The sequence below is a fragment of the Castanea sativa genome, chromosome 9 (genome assembly GCF_040712315.1).
Source record: "Castanea sativa cultivar Marrone di Chiusa Pesio chromosome 9, ASM4071231v1".
Taxonomy (NCBI): domain Eukaryota; kingdom Viridiplantae; phylum Streptophyta; class Magnoliopsida; order Fagales; family Fagaceae; genus Castanea; species Castanea sativa.
The window spans coordinates 41,389,252-41,408,113 of NC_134021.1; the positions used below are offsets into that span (position 1 = coordinate 41,389,252).

The 18,862-nt window shown below is 36.9% G+C and overlaps 2 protein-coding genes and 2 long non-coding RNA genes across 4 annotated transcripts; all 4 read right to left on the reverse strand.

Moving 5' to 3' along the window:
• Positions 1–2,066: 2,066 nt before the first annotated feature.
• On the reverse strand, positions 2,067–3,494 carry LOC142609235 (ubiquitin-like modifier-activating enzyme atg7). Its single transcript, XM_075780828.1, has 7 exons — positions 3,482–3,494; positions 3,230–3,447; positions 2,841–3,032; positions 2,686–2,740; positions 2,490–2,584; positions 2,279–2,365; positions 2,067–2,210 (listed from the first exon to the last, which is right to left on the reverse strand). Exons 1-7 carry the CDS (start codon positions 3,492–3,494, stop codon positions 2,067–2,069), a joined length of 804 nt encoding a protein of 267 aa, XP_075636943.1.
• Positions 3,495–3,695: 201 nt separating this feature from the next.
• On the reverse strand, positions 3,696–4,217 carry LOC142608633 (phosphatidylinositol:ceramide inositolphosphotransferase-like). The gene is made up of 3 exons (XM_075780332.1): positions 4,063–4,217; positions 3,927–3,973; positions 3,696–3,844 (listed from the first exon to the last, which is right to left on the reverse strand). The coding sequence occupies exons 1-3, from the start codon at positions 4,170–4,172 to the stop codon at positions 3,714–3,716; spliced, it is 288 nt and encodes a 95-aa protein (XP_075636447.1). The 5' UTR covers positions 4,173–4,217; the 3' UTR covers positions 3,696–3,713.
• Positions 4,218–6,124: 1,907 nt separating this feature from the next.
• Positions 6,125–6,639, reverse strand: LOC142609609 (uncharacterized). The gene is made up of 4 exons (XR_012839637.1): positions 6,612–6,639; positions 6,442–6,497; positions 6,295–6,349; positions 6,125–6,216 (listed from the first exon to the last, which is right to left on the reverse strand). It is a non-coding gene; the product is annotated as an uncharacterized LOC142609609 (long non-coding RNA).
• Positions 6,640–7,607: 968 nt separating this feature from the next.
• LOC142610161 (uncharacterized) lies at positions 7,608–7,978 on the reverse strand. The gene is made up of 3 exons (XR_012839778.1): positions 7,922–7,978; positions 7,741–7,820; positions 7,608–7,620 (listed from the first exon to the last, which is right to left on the reverse strand). It is a non-coding gene; the product is annotated as an uncharacterized LOC142610161 (long non-coding RNA).
• Positions 7,979–18,862: the final 10,884 nt, after the last annotated feature.

Here is an 18,862-nt window from a genome sequence, read left to right on the forward strand (position 1 = left end):
GCATTTGATTGTTCTCTTGTTCAAGGCGAGCAAGTATGTTGGCAGGTTCATCTCTAGGTAACTCGGCTGAGCGTGCCTTAGGAACTCGTAACCCGTGCCATCGACAATACACCTCCAACTCACACCTCTTCTCGTATAGGGTTGACCATGGTGGTTCTGCTACGGTGAACTCCATTGCGGTGGTATCTGTACTTAGTTTTGTAGGTTTGCCGACCATGATGTGGCCAACGCTTCCAAGACTCTCGTACGTGTATATTGGCATATTAACGAAATCTCTCTTCTTTCCAACCCATTTCCTTCCATAGTGGTCTGTGTATGTTTGTAGTTGTTGATCTGCTGGAACTTGTGATGATTCATTTGTTGAAGTAGATTGAAACTTGTTTCTACGTGTACGAGATGATGTTGAGGCGTTGCGACTCATAGCTTACTCAACCTACAAAGTTAGTGGTGTAGGAATAAGAAAAGAATTGTGGTACATTTATAACCTCATTCCACCGTGTATTCAATAATAAAATTTAATATATTCGGGCTTGTCATGTCAATACAGTGGAAAACCACTACACGAATTTTTTGTTCAAATGTTCCCAATGTCACGGTGAGATTCTCTTATTCGGGCGTAGTTGCGGTGTACTGCCATGACTATTCAGCTGAACAGTATTCATGTGAAGAGTATTTAGCATGCTTGTGTTTCATCTGACATGAACTTGACAAGATAATACCGAGTTGTGTTAAATGCATCATAAACTTTTCAGGGGTCTTCTGCATCCTTGAAAACAGTGCATTGCAAAATGATGCAGATCTGTGTATTGACGTGAGTGTGAATGATATGACTAGATAGGGTTCAACAGTGCCGAGCTATTGAGCAGCACATGTAGCACTATGAATATCAGTGTAGCAATGGTGGACAGCTGACCCCCAAATAATTAGACCAAAATATCCAAATCAGACCAAATCAGACCAATTAAGACCAAATCAGACCAAATCAGACCAAGTAAGACCAAATTAGACCAAATTAGACCAAATTAGACCAAATCAGACCAAATTAGACCAAATAAGACCAAATCAGACCAAATCAGACCAAGTAAGACCAAATTAGACCAAAATAGATTAATCAGACCAAATTAGACCAAATCAGACCAAATTAGACCAAATGGACCGATTTTATTTTCCATTATAACTCCAGTATTAAGGGAGGTTGTAACCAAAGGAACTCGAGTTTTAGAGACTCGAGTTCCACTGGGCAAACTTTTTGAAACAGGGCATGCCTCTCTGCCTGAAACAGAGCATGCTGTTGGGGAAAAAAATTTGCCCAGTGGAACTCGAGTTTCTAAAACTCGAGTTCCACTGGGCAAATTTTTTTCCCCAACAGCATGCTCTGTTTCAGGCAGAGAGGCAGAGAGGCATGCCCGGTTTCAAAAAAATTTCCCCAGTGGAACTCGAGTTTCTAAAACTCGATTTTCACTGGGAAAATTTTTTTTTTCATCATTTTGCACTCGCATTATAGGCAACAGATGGAATGGGACACTCTGGTCATGTAGGTAATCAATTGTGCAAATGGATCTTAACAAAACTTTTAAAAACCACCACTTTAGAGTTGTAGTTGCATCGATAATTTTCGAGTTCCAAGAACTTGAAATTGTATATGTCAAATTTCTCTTGTCGTTTGGCAGCGAATATATGAGATAACTTGCAATTACGAACAAATCCTAATATTAGGCAATGTGATTTCTTAATAAAAAAGAGGAAGAGAACAAAAAAATCAATTTGGTTTGGGTTGTTATTTCTGTCAAGTTTGCTAATCAAACATGATGGTTAAAATTTGCTTTTGAATTTTATTGCCTTGTCAATAGACCTTAAATTGTCAAAAATTTATTATTATTCAGACAAGTGATTAACATCAAAATTTTAACATCAATTTTAACATCAATACACAAGCTTTAGAAGAAAGAGCATCTTGTTATTAATTTATTGGACAGTTCACAATAAGTTCTGGAATAGAAACTCTTAAGTATTAACTTAAATTATTACACTTTAGAAGTTGGCATTGCCAGATTAGCTCCAGTTTTCTAGAATATTACATCAATTGGCGCAACCACATCACTGCAGAAGTAACAGCCCAATCTCTGCCTTTCATCATTAGAGCTAAAAGGACCAGCTCCATGGCGCATAACCAAGAAGCTATCAAATCCTAGAGCTGCAGTTATGGTAATCTGCAAACAAGTGAATTTGATATCTAAATAAATACACCTTATTATTGCAGTTGATCAAATAAATCAACCTGAACAAGAAGTGAACCAAGCATCTCAATTAAAGCCCAACCAGGATTATTTGGAAGATGACATGGGTCATAAAAACCAAACAGCAACTGCCAATAGCAAAAATAGTAGCCTTAAGAAAAACACATCAATTAAACATCCCACATAAAGCTATTTCTAGTAGCAAAATCCCATTAAGCATTCCAAGTAACTTGAGGAGTCATACAGACAAACCTTGTTACCATCACTTTGGCAGGTTTCCCAATCCTTTATATGCTTAACCGTAGCTAGTGAATTTGGATCAATACAGACCAAAAAGAAGGGCACATCTGCATCAGACAAATTGAGCATACATTAAAAGGAACATAAATAAGATATAATCATCCTTTAAGATAAAAAAAAGTTCAAAATAATGAGGAGGCATATCTACCGGCTGTTAAGCTTGAGTTTCGCCACTCATTACAAGCCACTGAAACAGATTTTGCCTGCATGTTACAAAAACAATCAAACATGAACAACGTAATTTAATTAAAATAGTTTGGTTCTCATTTTAAAATAGTTTCCAACAATTATCAGTCTCAGCACCTCGTCTAAGCTAAAATACTGTGAAGCTCGCTTTAAATCAACCAAGGTTGCTGGAGGATCAAGCACCAGAGCAGGGAAAGCAAACCAGTAGTGAAACGTCCATTTTTTCAAGTCTGCAAATGAGATAAGAAGGAACCTTGAAAGTACGGCACTATCCTCCACAGCTTTTCCAGTATGAATGTCATCCCAAATCTAAATATCAAGAAGATGGAAACTTGTTATGTAAGATCTACATTCACATTTGGTCAAAATGAATTCTTCTACTTTCAATCAAGTTACACAACAATTATATCCATAATTGCTAATCGGCACTTAACTTAGAAATTGAGCTACAGAGTACAAACTGACTGCACATAAAATTAAGGAACTAAACCTATTTCAAGGAGCACCTTTTTTGCTTCTGCCCTTAGCAAACTCTTCTTATCAAGGGCATGGAAACTTTCTATTGTATTCGTGTTATAAAGAATGCCTGGGACAGGGCACCTGTTTCTGTTGCCACCACTTGTGGCAGCTGTTGAAGATTGCTCATTCGATTCAGAAGGCAAAGAATCAGCTAGTAGAGTTAAATGATTTGATACTTGAGGATGTGAGCAAGGAGCATAAAAACCTGCAAAACAAGGTCAGTTTGTACCCCAGATTACACCAAAATATCATAAAACAAATAAGGTTTAGTTTCTCATTAACACAAACATGTTTCAATTATAATAACTTTTTTTTTTATCAGTAATTACACACCCGATGGTTATTGAACCCACAACCTTAACCTTAACCTCAACCTTACTCTTACGAGAAGAGGAGGTGCCATTTGAGGTTAGAGATAATTGGCTTCATGTTCAATTGTGATAACATATAAAAAAAAATAAAACTGATTCACTATACCCGATCAGTAGGGTCTCCTGAGTTCCCATTCAAGAGCTTGTGATTCTCTTCTTTGTTCCTGCTATCCTTGTCTTTAGAAGTCAAGGGTAACAATAATGATGCTCCACTTGTCCGATCAGGCATTTCTGCAGTAACAACACAAGTCAATGAAACTGCCCAAAGACTGTCAACCAAGAATTTTAGTAATAACAGTGGCAGATTCCTAACCTGGCAATTTCTTGTCTATAAAGAACACAACCAAATTAACAGTATACCTGCAGGGGAATCATAGAGAGAACTGTGAACAAAATGTAAATTTTATTCAGAAAATGTAGAAGTTTATAAAGATGAAAGAGGACCATACCATGCAACAACAACATCAACCGTGTAATGTTTGCGGGATGCTATGATCAAGAAACTCTGGATCACAGCAAGTAACCAAGCAAACTGTTTTATAAACCTGCAATGATGCATAATAAAAATTTAAGATCAGTTGGAACCACATATCACCAAGATAGCATTTGGTCAGGTAGCATTGTGAAGTAAGATTTAAACAAGTCAAACAAAACTAAAAACAGCGGTCACAATCTCTACCCAGAGAGTCAAAGACAATCAGCTAGCTTAGAAGTCAAACTGGGTTCATCAATATTTATAACCTGCATATGTAGAATTCATAACCTGCATTAAGAAATAGAAAGGCAATTAATGAGGGGAGTAGGAACTAAGAACGGTAAGTATATGAAGGCAGATGTCATAAAAGATCATAATGGAAATGTAAACCAACATGCTCTTCATTTTTTTGAGCATTTTCTGTTTTTAATTAGATAAAAAATCTGTAAACTTTTCATTTGAGCCACTGCAGACTGGATGATGTGCTTAGAATTATCAAAGGTTTGCATGCACAACATACATGTTCCAAACACCCCTCTTTTTTATTATAAGAATACATTTTCCAAACGCAAAAAACAAAAGTTGAACCTCATAATCACTCGTGGTCAAGAAAGCAGCCCCGTTTAGTTGATTTATAAAAGAGAAGATCCTTAACATAAGTTACCCATCCAAGGCGAGCTTAGACTTTAGGCTTACTACCATTCATGATAAACATATTGCTATTTATTGACTGAACCAATGAGTACTCATGTTAGTGGGGATCATTTAAAAGAAGGGCTAGGTCAATGAAGTGTGAGGTGTACATCTAGAGACTTGAGAACCCCATATTTTACAATAAACTTAAATGGGGCCATGTAGAGAATGGTAGTAGGAAACTGATACACAAAAACTGTATAAACAGAAGGAACAAATTGATTTCCACTGGAGCTCAAATAACATTTTTGAGTTAGAAAATTCAACTCTGCATCAAGGGCAAATAAGTAACTAAATTTTATAGATGTCCCCAGTATAATCCCAAGTAGCACTAGGATTAGGCAGTAGGGATAAAAATTTGGGTATGAGTTGTCAAACCTAGGAGAGGAATACCGGAAAAGTACATAATGTGACAGGCTCCGATACAGTTCACATAAGTTCATTTTTAAATGTTGCTCCAACCATCCGGTCACACAATCCAGCAACCCCAAACAGAAAAATCAATTCCCAAATTCATCACCCAACCCACAAATTAACAAACAAACCCATAACTGGCCACCCATTAAAGCCACCAAGCCCAAAAAGCTTTAAAAAAAAACCCCTAAAATCATTTTCGTCAATTGTGCCCAAAATCACAGATCCTTTGAGCACTGTCACTCAGCAATGCTAAATTTCCACTTAAATGAAGAGGCAGTAAGCAAGAGAGATAGATAGTTAATAAAAAGAAAGTATTCAGCAAATATTGGTGTGGAGGTCATTTGGAGCACAGTCAGAACTTTGACTTGACAAACCAACTTACTCAAGGAGGAAATAGAGAGAAAATTATGCAAAAAGTAGGAGGGCACTTGATAATGGCGATGCCGAGACCCGGGATAATGAAAGCAGAGAGGCAAAGTTAAAAAGAGTTTGGGTTGTTTTCACCACTTTGATCCAGGGAGGAGAAATAGAGGGGAGGCGCTAATTTTTTTGTTGTTGAAGATATGTGAAAAAAGGAAGTAGATAAGGAAGGAAGAAATAGGTTTGGGAGAAAGATCAAGCCTGCCATAAACAAGACTAAGAAGATACAAAGATCCTTCCACCCTGCTCTCTACCTAACAAAAGGTATCATAAGCATGTTGGCATAAGTCCAAGTACAAAATTCTATAACTACCAATGATTCAAGATAGTCTGATGGGCACACATTATCCTAAGTCATCAAGGCATCTACAGAGTTAACAAATAGAAAAAACAAGTAAGAAATAAAATAAATGAAAAATGCATTGTATATGAAACCTATGACACATAACTAAGGATAATTTGAACTTTAAAAGGGAGCTCAGGCAAAACATAAGTAAATAATATACCTCCTCATAATCATAATCACGGTCACTTTCTTCCCAAGGATAACGTGGTTGTAGTGATATTCCTTGTCCTTCTTCATCCTCACCAATGTGATCTAAAAGGAAAACATAAGATTTCTAGTGTGAAAACATTTTCAAAACATAATTCAAAGACTATACATGCATCAAATTACCATCCAAATCTTCCGTAGCATCCCCACTCTCATCATTTAAGGAACTGGCTTCAACCTACAATCACACCAACTATCAAATTTTATTACTGCTGCCGACATATAAATACACACACACATTTGTTCATTGTAGGTACCAAGACCACTTACTGGCTTCTTCTTCTTCTTTTTCAAACCAGAGAACGTACTTTCCAGCCCATCAGAAACTACAAATGAGGAAAATATCAAGCCTCTAGCTATCTAATGCATGCAATGGCATTCTAACATAAAATTAAAGGAAGAACAACATCAGATAATTAAAATTCATTCAATTCAGATACCTGACAAGTTTTCGGTCTTCTCGGCTAACTGTCCACGTAATCATCGCAGAGTCCTGGATTACAACCTTCTTCTTCTTCTTCTTTTTAGTGGGATCAAATGGGGCAATCTGCAGCCATGTTTCAACATAAATAAATGCCTCAAGAGGCTGCTTTATGAGGTTTGTACAAATAGCCTTAAGTAGACCTTTCGTACATGAGAATATTTACAACTCTAGACCTTCACCAAACACTCAAAAGTCTCAGAATTGACATAATCATTCAGTTCAAGATCCATTTATACAGTTCACATAAGTTCTATTTTATTTATATTTTGGAGTAATTGGAATGGTCCTTGAAGTTCTACCCTTTTTTTTTTATTACAATACTAAAATTCAGAGAAAAAAATATTGGTCTTTTATTACAATACAAAGCTGAATGAATGATGATGGGACAGCAGTGAGCAGCCAAATGGTTGTGGAATTAACGTTCAGCAATAGTCCAATAGGTGGGGCCAATGGTCAATTAGAGACAGTCAATGATAGTTCATTACGATGGATTTGGACATGAGGTAACCACAGCAATGAGGATCATGGAATCTGGCCAAAAGTGAGGGGAGACTAACCGGAACGTGCCGATAGAAATGACAATAGAAATCCGGTATTGATCGTTAAGATGATGATATCTAAATTTGGTCCTTACAATTTGTGAAGGAGAAGACACAATCCTTGATTAGACCGTATACCCTGCCTAGTAACGGATAAGGAACTAATCCCGTCCCGAATATTGTATTATTGGTTCAACCTTCCATAATGCATACACATCAAAACTAAAAGCATCATTTATACAATTTTTTAATAAGTTATCTGATAAAGAACAATAAATAAATCATCTTCCAAGAAAAAAAATCAAAAGACCATGTAAATTAATTAGGCTGCAACATTCAAAAATTTTGACCAACCTTGAATCCAACTTTGTTATCAAGACAAGCATGCCAGTCAGACTTCATTTCTTTCAAAGGCGATCATGAGGTCTGCAAAAGATAGCAGTTACTTATAAAACGAATAGTACAACAAAGGAATGTTCAAGAACCAAAATTTGAATTAAGTAGGGTCAATGTGAGAGCAAGTCTGTGCATGAATAAAGTATATACCTCTTTGGTCCTGAAATACAAGGTTCAACATCCGCAAGATCCAGTTGTAGATAAGAGGAGTATACTCTTTCTAGTTGAGGCTGATTTAGGGGAAATCAGTTAGCATTACCCCTATAAGAAAATCAGATGCAAATATACCTCGGACAATTAAGAAATATAGAGAATATATAAGGACCCTTACCTCATTGTAGTCAACAAACAGTTTGTTCGCCCGGAGATATGCTTCTATCATTTCGACCTAAATTTAAGAAGGAAAGAAGTTACACAATGCTATAGGAATTTCACATTGCAAGGGAACGAATACGGTGAATCACCCACCGTCTCATCACTTCTTCCAGTTAATTTGAGATACCGTAAAGTGACACGGTCTACGGGGAAGAACCCCATGGTTGCACCATATTCGGGAGACATGTTGGCAATAGTGGCCCTGTCAGCTAGTGATAATTCACCCATGCCTTCCCCTACAAGTATATACAAACATGATAACCTCATATCTATCTAGTTCCATGGACCAAATCATTGCAATTTAAGATTAGATAAACTCAACTTCCGGAAAGTTAAATTACCATAGAACTCAACAAATTTGCCAACAACACCATGCTTCCTCAGCATTTGTGTCACAGTTAAAACCAAGTCGGTAGCAGTAACACCATTGTGCAATTTTCCAGATAACTTGAACCCAACAACACCAGGCAACACCATGCTCATGGGCTGTCAATGACAAATAAGAAGGCATTAGAAGTATAATGCAGCAGAAATCTTCCCTTAGCAGGGATGAAAGTGAGCCACAGGGTGTATATTGAAGTTTAAAATAAATGAGCAGCAGAATGTAATTACCTGCCCAAGCATTGCTGATTCTGCTTCAATACCTCCAACTCCCCAGCCAGCAACTCCTAACCCATCAAGTTCCAACCACACTATCAGGATAGAGTAGGCCCTCAGTGTTGAACACAACCCGTCCAAGGTATTCAAGATTAACCTGTGAATTCAACACATCAAGTCATTCCAGGCCACATCTTTTTAAAAATGTCAGGATCAAACACTCAATTTTCATTTGACATACAGTGATTGAAAGAAAAAAGGATATGATTTCAATATGTAGAATGAGAAATAAAAGTGATGTGATTGATACACCAAGGTCGACATTTAAACCAACATTATCTTATCTTTCACTTCTCCTTCCAAACTACTTTACCTGATGCACAATACCAGAACCAGGAGGAACAACGAGCATGTTGCGGAAAGCAGTAGACCCCCATTTAAGAAAAGCAAATCTCTCCTTGTAAACTTAAAGCTGTAAAAATATGAAGCATCAAACACACACACACAACAAATAAGAGCCCCAACAGGAAAAAAGATCACATTAGACATTACCTCTGTAACAAACCTCTTTTTCAAGGTTCACCAATTTTGCGTTTTTTAACCCTCGTGTAATGTTTGGGCGGGGGAGGAGGCTGCGGGGCATCATCCTTAGGCTCATCATCGTGCTGCAAAGACATTAGATGCATACAATCAATATTTGGTGAAATGATAAGGTGTGTGAACTGCAAAATAGGCCTATACATCGTAATTAATGGTATCGTACCATAGAGCTGCCTTTGTGTCCTATTTTGTGTCCACCTGTCCCACAAGTGGGAGCTCTTCTAGCACGTTGCGGTCGACCTCGTGGGGGTGAGGGCTGATGAAGGGGATGCTCGTCCGGTACATCAGTATCTGGCTGAAGAGTGTCAATCCCAACTGGAGGTCCTAGAGGGTCAGATGAGGATGAGGTAGGTGGGTAATGATGCTCTGTGTACAGGCCAGGATTGGGGATCATTGTCATGGGTTCAGTACGGGGTGGGTCTATGGGCAAAGTGGGTGCACTGGAGCTGGTGGATGGGTTTGAGGGTGTCTCGGGGTGCATAGGAGGGGTCAACTGAGAATGAATACCGAGATCGAAACTGGGCTGTGAAGGTGGGGTGGGTGAAGGGACCTCGGGCTGAGGAGATGCATCTACCATGGGTGGAGGGACCTCAGGCTGGAGAGATGCGTGCGGGATGGGTGCAGGTATCTCAGGACTACTTACAACCCGAGCGGTTGTTGCACACTGACCACGGCCCCTAGCTGCACTTGTCCTTTTGCTTGCTGTAGCAGGCCGACCATGGCCCCTAGTTGCGCTTGTGCTTGGGCTTGCTGTAGCAGGCCCACCACGGCCCCTAGCTGCAGTAGCACGGGTCGGTGTACGTACAGGTGCTGCGCTTGTGCTTGGGGTTGCAATATCTGCTGATTCAGTCTCATGCCCATTGTTTGCCTCTCCATTTGGTGCAGGACCACCACCAAGCCCAACCAGATCATTTAGGACGCGTCGGACATGGTTGTGGGCTCGGCTGCCTACAGGAAGCATCTCCAACAGCGCTAAATGGCTTTCAATCTGAAACCGAGAAAGAACCAGTACAATTAGATTTGAGACATTTACGTATCAATTGTAGAATAGATAATATAGTACTTATTAATCTACCTAAACACTCAACTAAGATATATCTAATTAGAACACATTACCGATATATCTAATTTTGCGCTGTTGCGGTCGACATACTTTCGAGTGACTGGACGGTACCAGCGGTAATAGTCATGATCGCGAGGCATCTCACCAGTCTGAGGAGGTGCATGGCAAAGTCGTTGTCGTCTCTCATCCCATGTAAGGATATACGGTCCATGCTCCTCCCTCCAATTCTTCTCCACCTTCCCACGCAAGTCTATTCTATGCAGTCTTTCATCGTACACAACATGGTCGGGTCGCTCTTGCGCCAACCCAAACTGACGAAGGACACGATCTGGGTGGTGTATCTCTACTATGCAAAAACACACAAGTGGCACCCTTGCCGTCCACGTATCCCTCCCCGCAACGCAAAAGTCAGGAAGGTGGCCAAAGTCTGCCTCGTATGGCTGCCACACAATCTACAATAGAAACAAAAAACAATTATCATAACATCAAGTTTATTAAAACAAGGGAGAATACATAGATAAAGGGAAAAACAAAAATTAAAACAGAAGATGTGTTAAAGGATGAAACAATCATATTCTTAAGGAAAATTAACATAACCAAACAGAATTTTTGTTTGTCATACTTGGTCCGGCTGAATTCTAACTAATTGCTCGCGATAGTGGATCAAGGCCATGCCGGATGGCCTACTCTTCGAGCTTGGCACCCGCACCCACCTACAGTTAGAAGCGAATAACATAAGATAAGATAATACCCATGTTATAGTTACTAAGAAGAGTACATTGCACACACAATATTAGAAAAATACTTACTTAAATGCAAGTGGAGCATATGGCCATGGGCCATAATCACATCCAGGTGGGGGCTCTATCCTCGGGCACAAGAATGGCAACCTTGCCCATGCCCAATACTGGACCAATGTGCACGCCCCACCAATCTGCGATGCCCCTTTCTCGCTTGCCCGACACAACTCTCTGTACAACCAGGCCAAGCAACCACTACCCCAACTATACTGTGGCGGATCACAAAGGTCACGCAGGAACGCCAAGAACATCAAATGCACCCTATCTCCCGACTTGTCCATGAAAAGCTTATCCCCTAGCAGCGCTAAAATGTAGCACCGAGCATACTGGTGTATCTGCATCTCCGTTGCGTCATGAGGCAGTGGCACTGCAATGGCGTGAACAAGGCGGCTGATGAGAATTCTTTGCCCCACCAAAGTTTTGTTGTCATTCGCCGGAGTAAAACCAAGCAACTCCATGCACAGATCTCGCCAATCCCCATCCACCACAGCAGTCGGCCCAACCAAGACCTCACCGTCTATAGGAAGTCCGAAAATGACCTCCACATCTTGTAGGGTGATTGACATCTCACCATGTGGAAGATGGAACGTATGCGTCTCCGGCCGCCATCGCTCAACTAGGGCCGAAATTAGGCAATGATCTATCTCTCTGGAAGGGGCCCTAAACAATCCTTCCAGCCTTAGCAACTTGATAATGTCAATCACCCGATTATCTTCCATCTGAATGCTTGCCATCTCCTTAGTGCGACCACGGCACGTAAGTGGGCCCGGGTCCTGCAAAATCCATAAAAATTATAGCGGTTATTACAACTACAAACTGTGTTTTGAAAGAACTTGCTAACTAAAAGTCAAAGACAACGTAAAAATTAAAGCGATTGTTAGAACTAGATATTTCACCTCGCCATTCCAAATGTCCTCTGATCGATGATATCGTTGTCGCGTCAACAATGACTCGTCAAGTGGACCAGGGTGCAAGATCTGTGGCTCGTCATCAATCCGAGGCTCCATACTGCAAACATTTAGAAGGTATCAAAACTCAAAAGCCCCAATTTTTTTTAAAAAAATTCGTAATTATAACCCAAGAACAAAAATAAAAGCACAAATGATTAATTAGCATAACCTTCTAAATTTGCATAACCTGTTGCAGCCGAGGCAAAGAAAGAGGAAAAGGTGGAAGAGAAAGAGGAATCAGATGATGTAAGCATTCTACAACAAAATTTAATAACCTTGATTAATTAGCATAACCTTCTAAATTTAGTTGTTGGATTTGGTTTCTTCTTCCCTTCCAACCAAATAAATATTCCGAACCTCTCAATTCAGAGCTTAGTGAAGTCAGATATGATATTGTTTCCAAATGAGGATGGTATCATGCAAAACTCTATGTTTGTTGTGGGATGCGTTTTGAACGTTTTATTTGTTTTTGCCTTCGCACCACGGTTTTTATACGCATAAAAACTAAGTTGGAGACACGTAAGCTATGACATTCGCTACTTCAATTCCTTTATAAATACCCCCAATCAACTCATCACAGCTCTTACAGAATCTCACATTGCTCACAACTCCGGAGAAGAAGAAAGAAAGTCGGATTTGACCTGTGCAACTTCTTTCTTCTTCTCATTCTTTTTGCTTCTCTTCCTTCTTTCTCTATTCTTGTTATAGCCATTGAGTTTTAATGGCTCAATTAACAACATTACTGATGTCCCTATTAACCCTTTTTCTATCAACACCAGGTAAATAGCTTAGAAACTAATAACAAATCAACAACAATTGCTTTTTATAAACAAAAATGGGCAGGGGCGATATTCCACCAGACACGACCATTGACCATAGTAGCATTCTAACATTAAAACATGCCAAATTCTAACAAAGTTATATTTTCTTTTCTGTTCAATTACAGGAGTGATTTCAACGACTTTTACCATATTAAACAAGTGGTTTTAATTCCTAATCCTTATATTTTTTTAATACCTCAATAGAAATATTTCATGGAGATAGATTTGAATATTACCCAGAAACCAACAAAAACAGAATATGCCAGCAACCCAAATTCATTTTTTCACATGCTAATAAGTAAAACAGATAATTCGTTACTCTTTTAATATCTTCTTTAAGGTTTAGCTTTGCCATGGATGATGGAAGCACACCATCAAGATCCTGCCTTCAAGAAAGCTATAACAAATGGATAATTTAAGGTAAAAGATTGAATGTGTTTTGATTATTTGGAATCCCACCAGTATTTTTTAAGCCATAATCTACTAGAATATGAATCATATTCACATGTATCGATTCCATACATGACAAACAGGAGCAGCCTATGAGTGAACATGACAATTTTGCACCCAATCTCCTTTGCATTCTAAAAACATGATGAAGTTTTATGAGGCATGCATAATACATTTTTGATCTCTAAGAATAAGATGACAAATGGTTTTATGTGGCAGACTATCTAGAGCACTAGTAAATCTTAATAGAACCTTTGCCACAGCATTGTTCACACAATATTCTCTTGCCAATCTACATCAAAGTACCATTTGATGACCTACCTCATTATTAGCTCCCTTCTAAGCCATCTCTCGGTGCCTAACCTTGTCTCTTCTGATATGTAATTTTTAGTTCGATGCATAAATTTTTGAACTGCTTACATCCTATGGACTATCATGTTTCATTATATAGATATCACTCTTCCAAGAGTAGCTATCAGGGAATCGGTCCATTGCGAAGCCTATCATATGTCATGTTCCTGTGCAGTCATCTTAGTAAACACTCTTTTAAGAATTTTACAATTCTTTTTCATACAAACACAGAGATATAAAATAAATAAAAATACTGCAGAAACTACTATCAATAAAGCCTGAGATTTTCAATTGCAAGCGACATTATGGGGACAATCTATCCAATGAATAAATAAGGCTGACAAAACAATGAACTGGAAAGTGACGTGATCTTGCTGCATTGCACGAAAGGACACAAAGACTCTTCTACGCCTACACCATTGGGAAGTGCAAATATGGTTAGATACCTCTTTCGCTTTGTTGCCATACGTTATTAAGTTGATTAATGGCTATTCAAATTCAGTGGAAAACCACCCCAATCAAATTGACTGTAGCACCCAATATTGTACGGCATAAAAGGCACATTAGGTTAGTAAGGCTAGGGTGGTAAAAACCGTTCTATAGGAGCTAATATATCAGCTAATACTTAGGATTTTTCTATAAACCAATCCCTTAATGTGGCTCTGGAAAACAGAAAACGCGGAATATGCTTATAGCAAACACTTCGATCAGGTCTGTTTAGGAAGTCCTTTTCAAACTATGGGCTAGGCCACCGCCAAAAATGAAAGAAATAATATATAGAGGCAATAAGATAAAGCACCCATGTGGCTTTGTTATTGAAACATGAAAAGAATCATGATGCAAGTCAAGAATTAAGAGCGTCCCTCAGACACAGATATCTTGTGAGTAGTGAGAGATATAATTTTGTTTTGTAAGTGGAATTTCTTTACCAATGGTGTAGTGCATGCCATCGTTGTCATGTTGAAATTATAAGCATTATTTGTTGAAGTTGATAAAGCATTTAACGCACCAAGTAGGTTATAATTTATCGAAGACATAAAAGACAATCACAAAAGAGTATAACTTCACAACTCTACATAAAGTAGGTATTATAGAATTTTCTATTTTACGCCGAATGCTTGAAATTTTGTCCATTCGTCCTCTCAATTTGTGATTTTAAGATCAATACCAGCAGCAAAATTGTCTTGTGGACTTAATCCACAAAACGATTGGCTATAAATAGTACAAGATTTATATATATATATATATATATATATATATATATATATATATATATATATATATATAGGTAATACAACGGTTGGTGAAACAAATTTTAAAGCCAGCAGAATGCAACAATTCAACAATCAATCCACAAACAATACAACAATTCAACAATCAACCAAAAAGAGTTATCAAAACAAAAATGTTGCTGAATGTTTTTCAAAAAAATGTATGTTAATGGATATTCGGTTTGGCTATTTAAATATAAAGATGGAGCAAAGAAAAGAAAGATGAAGGAAATGGAGAGAAGGGAGAGAGGCTTACCGGCGGTGTTACGGCGGACCGGCAGTCGGTGTAGCAGCAGCTGAGAAGCGAGAGAGAGAGGGTTCTGAAAGAGGAGAGAGAGCGTTTGAAAGTGACTGGTTTGAGAGAGAGCGTTTGAGAGACTGAGAGTTGAGAGATTGAGAGATTGAGAGACTGAGAGTTGAGAGAGAGACTGAGAGTTGAGAGATTGAGAGTGTTTCAGTTAGGCGTTTGAAAGGGAAAGTGAATATTGTGTGGATTTCGAGTCTTATAAACTCGATTTCTACGTGGCTAAATTCCTCCAGGTGGAAACTTTGTCCACGTAATCGAAGAACAAACACGACAACTCGAGTTTTAAAAACTCGATTTTTAATTAAATCTCGAGTTTCTAAAACTCGAGATGTTAGTTTCCCACATTCTTTCAAAACCGGCCAACTAACGAAATCATTTGTACAGTAGCGTTATTTGGAAAGGGTGTCCCAAAACTGGACCTTTCTCACTTCACCGATAGACTTTGAGCCATATTTTAAGCTAAAAGTGGAGTCTCGGTCTTGACTTCCCAATTATCATATTGGCAACGAAAAAAATGCCCCTAGATTATGGTATAATTTGGGTTCCTATCATATGAGTGTCTTGTGCATGGACTTCATTGTAAGCAAAAAATGGAATGAATAAGGAAATTTTTACTAAAATTTACATATTGTAAATTGAAAAATTATCTGGTCTAATCTTTCTTAAATATATATAAATTATTCATAGCTGGTCTGTTTGTGTATTTGGTAGTTATTTTGGACTTTGGTTGCTTCAATGACAGCGTATATAAAATCTCTCGGTTTTGATTTTCGCAAATGCAAATATGCACAACTTCACACTTTTTCCTCCAAATGTGCATGCACCCTGCACTCTAAGGTACAAATTTTACATATTTTTCTTGATTGGATTTAATTTTATAGGTTTATTCAATTTAAGTTTATTGGATTTTTGCACATGTTATTTTAGCTTCACTACGTGATTGTGTCAACTACTCTAGCTTCATTGTCTTATTTCAACCAAATTGTGCGTGTTTGCTTTTTGTTTCATTTCCTTTTTATTTATTTTTATATTTTGAATTTTATGTTGTAGTCAATGTCATTGTTGGAAAGTTGGAATGGTGATATAGGGTGCTCTACATGTTACCTAGAGAACATTGACTTACTAGGTTTTAATCTTTTAGACCTATCATCTTATCTAATCGAAACTTTGATGACACATATGCTTTTTGTTATCTTGTTCATTTTTATTTATTTTCTCACTTAAAAGGGTGCTCATTAAAAACTAAGGAAGCTAATATTATAGATGCATAAAATCTATGAAGATAAAAATGAAGTATGAATAACAAAATCTTCATTGGGGATGGTTGTAATTGTTTGATGAAGAGCTTCACATTGCAGGGTATGAAATCATTCATTTAAAATTTTTAACTATTATGATAATGTCTTAGCAGAACATAGTTACTTATCGTTGGAAGATGTTAATATTTGTTATCATCTTAGTTGCTTAATGAGTGGATATTGCCTTTAACAAAGAGGTTCTCAGGAAGTATCATAGTAAGATATATATATATATATATATATATATATATATATATATATATATATATATGTGTGTGTGTGTGTGTGTGTGTTAAATAACCTCTATAAGTATTTATGTCATGGATATTCTTATACGAATGCCAATAGCATTCTATGACATTCATTTTACAATACATGGTTTCATATTTCAAATAGAAACTCTTATCTTAATTTTCACACTCATCTAGCATGTGTTTGGAAGCTAAGAAAATGAATGAGAAAACAGCCTTATAAATAAAATTCCTTTTCTTTTCTTTAAAATTAAGTAATTAATTTTTTTTAATTTAAATGCTGATGTGATAATTTTTAATGTTGATTAAAATATTTATTATTATTTTATTAGCCACATCAGCTTTAAGCGTGACAAAGGTGCACGACATGTGTCACATAGGCGTTTTCTGTTAGTTAACGGTAGGACGATAGAGAATAAATTGATTGTAAATTAAAAATAATAATAATAAAATTTACTACCAAAATGTACTTACCAAATTATCTTTCACCCTAACTTGGATGCAGCTGGCCAACTTGATTGGCTTGGGAAAAAAAAAATGCCAGTGGGAACATTAGTTGCAATGACCTGAAATTTTTCTTTTGTTCCGAGAGATATTAATTTTTTGTCCCGTTAGTGTGCCCATTGGGAATTGGGCTGCTAGTTGTAATTGGGGACCCATTACAATCTCCTTTCTTCACACTTGGATTTTCTTCCCAGAAGATTGAGATGGATTGGACTATCCACGGTTTATTTTTTCTTTATATATCATGATGACATGATCATTATTCATTAAAAAAAAAAAAAAGGGAGAAAAACTGAGTGGTCCAAGGAAATGTTGTTGACAAAAAGCATTAAATGTGGAACAAGGTGATGCAATCCGATCCTTGGACGGATTGGACTCGGCAAAAGCTTTTTGTTCGGCAAAAAGTATAAAATAAACAAGTACTTAACTGCAACTACTCCTGGTATGGAAAGTCAGCGTAATCATTTACTCAGCAAGAAAAAGAAAGAAAAACCCCGGGAGGACATAAAAAAGGAAAAAAAAAAAAAAACAAAGTAGAGCTTTTCAATTTTCAATACCAAAAAATTATTAAAAATTATTGAAAATTTAAAAAATGGGAGAAAACAATATGGAGGACTGCTTTGACAGTCTCCTATACACAGAGAGATAAAATTTATAATTTTCCAAATTTTCTCTAAATTATATAAATTTATAAGTTTTATTGTTTTGATAAGTGATAGAAAATTACGGAAAATTATAAAAATTTGAATGTAATCGTTTATGGATGCACTAATCTGTTCCTATGGTCAGAAAGTATGAAATTAAAAATTTACCCACACATTTATTTATTTATTACCTTCTATGATTTTATATAATTTTTTGTTGGTTTGATAAACAGTTAAAAATTATTAAAATAAGGAGAAAATAATGGGAAGCCACGTTAATCTGTTCCTATGGACCTACATATAGAAATTAGAAAGCATCAAATTCTCGTTGTTGTACTCTAATAGTTTTCAATAAATTCAAAGGCATAAATTAGATAATTGAAATTTTTTTGAATTAAATTTAAATTTGGTGAATTGTGAAAACAACATGCTAGATTTTAAAAACCACCTACACCGAAAACCGACTTGTATATTGGTCTGATGATAAAAAATTATTATCAAGATTGGATATCATAGATTCAAACTATCTAAAAGAAAATAATTTAATTAGATAGTACATTTTAATATTGGATTTCTTTGGTAATTAAATTTTATAATCTATTTGCATACATATAAAAGAGTGTGTTGTTGTGTGTAGTATAACTTGCTTCACTTTCCTTTAAGGTGGCGTTTGGTATGAGGTAATGTTTTAGGATTCCCAGGAATGTTTAAAGATTCTCATGTTTTGTTGCAAATTACACTAAGGAATCAGATGTCAGGGGAATCCTTAAACCCCTCTCGGTAGGAATGTGGATTCCCTTTAAAACAGGTGAGAATCCAAATTCTCAAACTTAAAAGAAATTGTATTTTTATAAATTGACAATTTTAACTCTTTTTCCTTATCATTTAAGCAATTAAGATAAATTATAAAACAAATTATCAATATCTTTTCTCTTGTCTTTATCTTTTCCCGCCAAAACAACATAAACAGGATAAATAACTCTGCTAATA

Bases quoted from the DNA above. Each gene is read 5' to 3' on its own strand.
- LOC142609235 (XM_075780828.1), bottom strand. The intron at 2,585-2,685 runs GTAGATATGCCT...TGTCTGATGCAG, and splicing joins AAACTCAAGCTTAACAGCCG to ATGTGCCCTTCTTTTTGGTC. The intron at 2,366-2,489 runs GTTTGTCTGTAT...TGCTATTGGCAG, and splicing joins GCCAAAGTGATGGTAACAAG to TTGCTGTTTGGTTTTTATGA.
- LOC142608633 (XM_075780332.1), bottom strand. From the start codon at position 4,172: ATGCATCATTGCAGGTTTATAAAACAGTTTGCTTGGTTACTTGCTGTG. The intron at 3,974-4,062 runs GTATGGTCCTCT...ATTCCCCTGCAG, and splicing joins GTTGATGTTGTTGTTGCATG to GTATACTGTTAATTTGGTTG. The intron at 3,845-3,926 runs GTTAGGAATCTG...TTGTTACTGCAG, and splicing joins TATAGACAAGAAATTGCCAG to AAATGCCTGATCGGACAAGT.